The following is a 7809-nucleotide window of genomic DNA, read 5'->3' as shown; positions in this document are numbered from 1 at the left end:
TTGCTCCCAAAATGCAACCAAGGGTACAGAGAGGGTCTGCAGCCACCCCTCTCGGGGGGGGGGAGGGCACGGGCACCCCCCAGGGGGTTTCGGAGCTGGGACAATGGGGTCATGGTGCCAGCAGGGCTGGGAAGCCCCAATGGATGCATCAGCACGGCGGGAGCGCAGGCTTCCTTCAGCGCCTCTCTGAAATCTCTTGCCGAATGGAGACAGTTATTAGAGGGAGTAATTGGGATCACCTTACTTTACAAATGTTACTTTGCAGAATGAGGCAGGAAGACAGATCGATCTCAACTATTATTCATTAAGGAAAGTCCTTTATAAATCCCAAATTAACAATTTCTCTTAGAGAGACTTCCTATTACCCTTCTTTCATGGGAAGTTATTGCCGCTTTGGAAATGTTGAAATATGAAAATAATTGGGGAGGGGGAGAAATAGCAGTTGTGGGCTTCGGAGCCGAGCATCTGCTTAAAAAAAATACAGATGTGTGTCTTAAAAATGACCATTACCATAATTCAGAAAGGCAACGTTTTTGATAGATATGATTAGGCTGCGGACATAATGACGTTCATAAAAGCCCAAGCGGCTTCTCAGCAAGGAACAGGCTATTTGTAAATGTTCAGGGCTCGGTGCCACCTCCACAAGCTGTGGTGGTTTTTGGGAGGTCTGTGCTGTCCTTGCAGGACGAGCCCCATGGGCACGGGGGTCCCAGGGTCTCAGTAGAAGGGACCCAAGGATGCTGCGTGGATGCTCACAAGGGGATGCTGGGGAGCAAGATGTTGCCCGAAGAAGCCAGCTGCTTGGCTTTGGCTAGCAAAACACTATTACTCTTATCCCGTACATCCATCCCCATAGCTTCTTTTGGCTGTTCTGGCAATGCCAGCAAGGCAGACCGACAGCTCTCAGAGCCTTTGGGGACTGTACACACGTTTTCCTTGTCAGTCAGCAGCTTGGATGCTTCCTCGGCAGGAACAGCCGTCCCTCAAAGGACCACAGGCAGAAGGAAAACAGCAAGCTTAAAGCTTGGGCAGATGCATTTTTTTCACCCCAGTTTCCCAGCACAACAGGTTTTGTTACCTTTTAAAAAATAACCCCGTGCTGATGCCCCTTTTCGGGATGCCAGTTTTGGGGTATTGGAGGGACCTCAAGGTGGCTCGGTGTGCAGCTGGGCACACAGAAATGCTTTTTCACCCTGCAAGCTCGAGTTCCTCACTGTCGGTAACATGCTCCCAGAAAATTATAAATGGGAGTCCCCCATTTGCCTTTCTCTCTGTTAATTAATAGGATTTGGGCTTTAAAGTTGCCCCCTGGTGCCGGCGATAGACCCCTCGCCGCTAATTCAGGCCCCTTGTTGCTCACCCAGCCGTCCTTGCGGGTCGGCGCAAACACCCCATGTTTTACTGCCATTTCTCGATGAGCCCCCTGCCTCATCATTATTTTCCCCGGGGACATCGGGGATTAATCCCAGGCGCCCATTCCTCCGCAGATGGTGCCGTGCCCCAGCACCGGGGCGATGCCGAGCCGCCGTCCGCTGGCAGGGAATAACTCAGCGCCGCGGATTTCGTCCCTACACCCGCTGACGAGGAAATGTCATTAAGCCTGGGCTGCCTGGTGCAGGCGTGAGCTCCTCTCCTGATGGCTTTTTTCCTCTATGAGGGGTCGGGAGGGGAAGGACCCCCCCCCCCCAAATTCAGCCTGCCCGTGCTGGTTACACAGTCCCCTGTGCGCAAAGGGAAGCGGGGCATCAGCAGGCAAAGGCTCAGGGAGCTGCTTGCAGCTAAAATGCCCCTTTCTGTGTTATTTATCTGGATTTACTCCTGTATTTTCAGCTGGGGCTGGGAGTTGGGGCACCCCATGGGATGGGGAAAATGATGTGTTTCTCACCAGGAGCTGAAAAGCAGGGCATTAAAATCCCTGTGGCTCTGAAAAAAAAAGCCTCCATCCCCCCAAAAAGCCTCCATCCCCCCAAAAAAGCCTCCATCTCGCCTTCCTCCAGCAGGCCCGATAGCAAACACAGCCCTTTTGCTTCTGCGCTCCCGGGCTGAGCCCCGGCCGGGGAAAGTTTTGTGAGTAAGTTTGCAGAGCTGGAGGGAGGGCGGCACAGATCGATTGGCGGGTTTAATAGGATCAGGTCAGTGTAATCCTGTTTTATCCATTGTAATTCAGGCAGGCAAGGAGACCTCAAACTATAGGGGAAGGGGCTTTTAAAACCTCAGCGGTCCTGCCACAAAGCCAGAGGCTGGGGCCGGGACAAAAGCGTGAGAGAGGATGAAGTGGCTTGAAATAAATAGATTAAGGCTCTCTATGGGCCGGGCATAGCGGGAGGGAGAAAAGAGCAAGCGAGGGGCGGCCCGTGGCAGCTGGGGGGGGGGACAGGAAGGGACCCGGCACCCCTGTGGGGTTTTGGGCAGCCCAGCAGCGGTTCCCCTCCCTCTGTGCCATGGGGGGGATTCGCCCCTGGATGGGGAGAGCGCCCCCCCACCCGCACCCCCTGCCCCACCGCACGGTTTCCGAAGGGTTGGGGCAGGCAATCAATTTTTATGATGCAATTTATAATTCATACAGGTTGTCTTCGTGCATATGGTGTTGCTTTTGTGTGTCAGGGTGCCGGGTGCTTTATGACGGCGGCAGCGCGATTTGCATTCACACCCGCTTGCCGGCCTCATCGCTCTCATGGCCGCGGCAGAAGGGGAAGCAAATGAAGATGGTTACGGCCCCGTGGAAACGTGGGGGGACCCCTCGCTGTGCCTTGGCCCTCCCGGAGGAGGTGACACCCCCAGGGGTCAGACATCCCAGGATAGAATCTCTCATGGGTGCCACACATTTGGGGATGGGTGAGATGCTCAGTCCTTGGAGTGCTCGGTTCCCAGTAGACCCCCTTGCACATCTCTCTTGACCCTCTTTCCCACCTCTCCAGGTCCCCTTTCCCACCTCTCCAGGTCCCCTTTCCCATCCCTCTGGACTCCCCCCATCCATCTCTCTGCTCCCCCAGGCTCAGCCCCCCCCCAAAGGGTCTCCTGTTGCCAGCGGGGTCAGCTCTCCTCCCCCGGGGGCTGGAGGAGCAGGTAAAAGGCACAAAGCCTCCCCTTGCCCAGTCCCAGCTGAAATAATTAAACCAATTAAGTCAACACAAACAGAAACAAGACGGAAGGCGGCGGTGGGTGCCCCCCTTCCCCTTCCCAGGGAGCAGCTGTGCCCCCCCGGGGCAGCCCTGACATGCCCGGCCAGGCTCCCCCCGAGCTGCCCGCCTGGTGGGGGGCTTGGGGAGGATATTTCGGGGTGGGGGGGGCATTTAAAAGCAGTGATGTCTTAGTTAAGAGTGAGGGGGAGAGCTGCTGGAGAGGGCGTCCCTCCTGCAGCCACGTCCCACTGCTGACCACCGAAAGGCATCGCCCTATGGGGCAATGTATGGGGTGATATAAGGGGGTGCTCCCAGGGGGATTGGGGTGGATTAGGGTTTTTTTTTTCCCCCCTCCAAGCCAGGGCTGCTCGGAGCAGGCCGGTGTTCCTGCCGCACTCCCCGAGCAGCGCAATTATTTGATCTGCAGATGTAAGAGGAATTTATTGTAACAACAAATATAGTGATGTCAAAACCCAACCTTGGATTAAAGCCGGCAGCCAAAGGGGAAGTGTATTAATTTCAAACAGCATCAGAGGCCAGTGCCTATTAGGACGAGCTATTCTTCAGACCCCCCCATCAGAATTAATCATTGGGAGTTAATTTGAAGCTCAGACAAGTTGCTGTTAATTTAGTGCAGGGAGGACGGGATGGAATAAAAAGCTGAGGTGCTGGCCGGGCCTCCTGGGTCTCATTAATCAGCGAGCTGAGACGGCCTGGCTTGATTACAATTTGCAAAAAAATTCATTAGAGCCTGGGCGATTGACAATTTTTCTCTCTGCCTGTGATCTGACTCATTAGGCAGCCAAATGAAAGCCATGATGATGGTGATGATGACAGCTATCAACCCCCTCGCTTGTTTATCTCCTTCTTCTCCTCTGGCCCCGGCCCGGGGCTCCCCCCAGCCCCACTGCTGTGGGGCGAGGGGGACCCCAGCCCGCCGAGCAGATAACTTCCCTGTGCCTGGGGCAGGTGCCAGCTTCGCTAGCGAGGGCTGCCGGGCTTCCCCTGGCCCCTGGGCGGGGGGGGACACACAGGGGTGAGGAGCAGCTGCTCCTCCCTAAAATGCCCCCCCTGCACCCGGGGGTGGGGGTAGAGTTGGGCTGCAGCTCGCCCGAGCTGGCCGCAGAAAGAAGAAAATATATAATAACAATAATAAAATAATAATAATTAAAAAAAAACGAAATAAATTGAAAGGGAAAAAATACTACGAAAAAAATTACCCACGAAGAGCGCTGCCCCACGCGTGTTGCCAGCCGCTTGCATCCGCACGGAAAGGAAAGCCACAATTAGTAATAATAAATTATAATGGTAATGAGGAGAATTAAAGCTGGAGGAGCGGGCGGGGGGATGCTGAAGGGCCGGACCTGCTGCCAGCACCCATGGCCCCACGTGTCCGCGGCAGCTCCGTCCTGTTTCGGGCCCCCAAAGAGGGAAAAAAAAAAAAAAAAATAAAAAGGGAAAAAAATTAAAAGGCGCAACTGAGCTAAATGATGTCAGTATCGGCACCGAGCGCTGCTGCTCCCCCGATCGACTCACCGAGTCCCCCCCGAGACTCCCCCCACTCTCCCTGCCCTGCTCCCTGTTCAATTTTACCATTTTAAAGCAAATCCAAGCTTTTTATTTTTTTCCCCCTCCTTCCATCCCTGCCCGGCCCCGACAGCTGCTGGAAGCGGGGCCAAAAAGGGGCAAAATGGGCAGCAGGGGGTCCCCCCCTGCCCCGACCCCCCCCCCCCCCTCGACCCCATCCGTTTGCGGCAGCCACAGCGAGGAAAAAAATCAGATCAATGCCAAATTCGGGACCGAGCCGGCAGGGGAAGCGGAGGGCTTGGTGGTGTTTTTTTTTTTTTTGTCTTTTTGTTTCTTTGTCGGTTTTTATTCACAAGACTGAGTTTGCTTTTTAAATTTCATAACTTATAAGGAAATAAGCTACATTGAAATAAATTAAACACAATAGAGAAGATCGTGCCTTTTTTTTTTTTTTCTCCTTTCCCCCCTCCTCTCTTTCTCTGTTTTAAACATGGCTTGGTAGAATCGGCAAACCAAATCGACAGAAAGCCAGGCAAAAAATATATTTAAAAACCCATCACCCAGTGCCTGTCCCTCAGCCATCCGAAGTAAAACAAAACAACAGAAAAGGCATGAAACCAACCCCTCGGCTTCGTTTCGTTTTGCTCTCCTCTCTCTCCCTTTTTTTTTTTTTTTTTTTTTTTTTTACCTTTCGCACCGCTAAGAAACAAAACCCCAAAGCTGGCTACGTGTGCGCTGCGGGTTTCGCTGGGGGGGGCTCTGCCGGCGAGGGGGGCACGGGTAAATTTCGGCTGGATCCGGCAGCGGCAGCAGGGCTCTGCTCATCCGGTCCCGTCGCAGCCGCGCCGCCGCAGCCGAGGCAGCACGACCGTGTATGTACAAAGTGGGGCAGCACGGTAATAATAAATATCTGCGCGTCTCTCCCAGGGTTTGGTATTCCCGCTTCCCAAACAAACAAAAAAAAAAAAACAGTTTCAAAGCCTCTTCCCTTCGCGGGCTCTCGCTCGGCTCAGGACGTGGAAAGTTTCGCTGCAAAGTTCGCTCGAGGCTGGGGTTTGCTGCGAGCTCGCGGAGGGGTTTTGCTGTCGTTGGGGACTCGGGTTTTGCTTCTGTTTTTTTCCTCTTCTTCTCTTTTCTTTTCAGCTGGGTTGCTGTCAAACCCCAGCTGGGAAACTTTTCCTCCAAACCCCGTGGCTCTGAGGGCAGGGGGAGATCAGGGTCGGGCTTGCTCCAGCTGCTGGTGCTGACTCCTGATGGCAAACCTGCTGACGTGCACCGGGATGGGCACCACGATCTTAGGGTTTCGGGACGGCTCCCCCGTCTTGGAGTTGGCATTGCCCGCCTTGACCCGTTTCCATTTGGCCCTCCTGTTCTGGAACCAGATTTTCACCTGCACCTCGCTGAGTTTGAGGGCGTGCGCGATCTGGGACCTCTCCGTCAGGGACAGGTACTTTTTGCAGTGAAACTCCTTCTCCAGCTCCAGCAGCTGCTCGCTGGTGAAGGCCGTTCGCCTCCTCCGGTTTTTGCCCGTGGACGTGGTGTTGTTGGAGTTGTTGGCGTTCTGGGGGTTCTCCTCCAGCGCGTTGCCAGAGTCCTCTTCCTTGTGAGCTGCCTGGCCGGGGATGTTGTCGTCGGAGCTGTAGTCTAGGTCGCTGTCCATGGAGAAACTTTCCTCCTTGCCCTTCGTGTCGTCCTCCCCCTTGGGGTCCTCCTTCCCCTGGCCCCGCAGAGCCCCGGCTGGAAGCGAAGCAGAGGTGGCAGAGGCCCTCGGTTAGCGTCTGGCCCCTTACATCCCGTGCCCCACGACCTCGGCCCTTCGCTTGGAGGGGGGATCCGGGGATGGGGACCCCCAGGGATGAGGGATGCAGACCTTTGGGGTTGGGGGATGCGGGATGGGGACCCCCGGGGCTGCAGGATAGGAACCCTTGGGGTTGGGGGATGCGGGATGGGGGCTCCCGGGGCTGGCGGCTGGGGAACCCCGGGGCTGGGGACCCCCCGCCCCTCGCCCCCCAGCCCGGCACCGTCCGCCCCGTCGAGGCGTGGGGCTGCTCCCCTCGGGCCCCCCACCACTCACCGAGGGAAGCCTGGACGGCGTCGGTGGCCGGGAAGGGCAGCAGGGCGCCCCCGTCCTTGCCCAGGAAGGCTTTGCCGTCGTCGCCGCCGCCGTCGGGGGGCAGCCCGTCGGCTTTGTCGAAGTTGCCCGGGGGCGCGAACTTCCTGGCGGCCTCCTGGTGCTGCGGGGAGGCGGAGAAGGCTCCGGGCAGCGTGGCCATCAGGGTGGAGGTGAGGGCCATGCCCTGCGCCAGACCGGAGCAGAAGCCGGAGGGCAGGCTGGGCAGCTGGTGGTGGTGCGGGTGCGCGGGGGGCAGCGGCGGCTGCAGGGCGCCCTGCGGCAGCGCGGGGGGCGGCGGCGGCGGCGGGGGCAGCACGACGGGCCGGTAGGGCACGAACATGGGGTAGCCGGTGTAGACGAAGTGCCCGGGGGCTGGCGGCGGGGGGCTGCCGATGAGCGAGTCGATGCTGAAGGCCGTGCTGCTCCCCAGCGGGCGCTGCATCATCATCAGCGAGGGCTGGAAAGCCGCGCTCATGCCGGAGCAGCCGCCGCCGCCGCCGCCGCCGCCGCCTTCCTCCTCCTCCTCCTCCTCCTCGTCCTCGTCCTCCTCCTCAGCGCCGCGCAGCGCCCACGCGTGGGGCACAGCCGGGGCGGAGCGGGGCCGCTCCCCGCCGCCGCCGCCCGCACATGGGGGCCCGGCCGCCCCCCGCGCCCCCCGCGCCCCCCGCCGCTCCCCGCCGCCGCGCTGCCTCTGCCCGCCCGCGCCTCCCGCGCCCATTCACATTTTGCCCGGCTGGGAACCCGCACCGCCCCACGTGCCCGCCGCCGCCGCCGCCCATTGGGCAGGGCGACGGGAGGGGCGGGGCTTGGCTAGCGCTGGACACGCCCCCGCTACGAGGCCACGCCCCCTCCCCCGGCCCACGCGTGGGGGGCGCCCCCCGTGGGGTCCCCAAAGGCGCGGCGTGGGACGGCCCCCGGCAGCCGCCCCACGGCTTACCTCCCGTTTCACTATAATCTTTTAACTCATTTATTGTGGTTTTTTTTTTTTTACCATTTTATTATTTTTTAAACTATTTTATTATTTTTTAAACTATTTTGTTATTTTCT

The 7809-nt window shown here is 57.9% G+C and overlaps 1 protein-coding gene across 1 annotated transcript; it reads right to left on the bottom strand.

Moving 5' to 3' along the window:
- Positions 1-5062: 5062 nt before the first annotated feature.
- Positions 5063-7237, bottom strand: GBX2 (gastrulation brain homeobox 2). The gene is made up of 2 exons (XM_035566355.2): positions 6724-7237; positions 5063-6386 (listed from the first exon to the last, which is right to left on the bottom strand). Exons 1-2 carry the CDS (start codon positions 7235-7237, stop codon positions 5863-5865), a joined length of 1038 nt encoding a protein of 345 aa, XP_035422248.1. The 3' UTR covers positions 5063-5862.
- Between the last annotated feature and the right edge of the window lie 572 nt (positions 7238-7809).

The sequence above is a fragment of the Cygnus atratus genome, chromosome 6 (genome assembly GCF_013377495.2).
Source record: "Cygnus atratus isolate AKBS03 ecotype Queensland, Australia chromosome 6, CAtr_DNAZoo_HiC_assembly, whole genome shotgun sequence".
Taxonomy (NCBI): Eukaryota; Metazoa; Chordata; class Aves; order Anseriformes; family Anatidae; genus Cygnus; species Cygnus atratus.
Note: the sequence above shows the minus strand (reverse complement) of the source record. Positions and strands in the feature narration are given on the sequence as shown.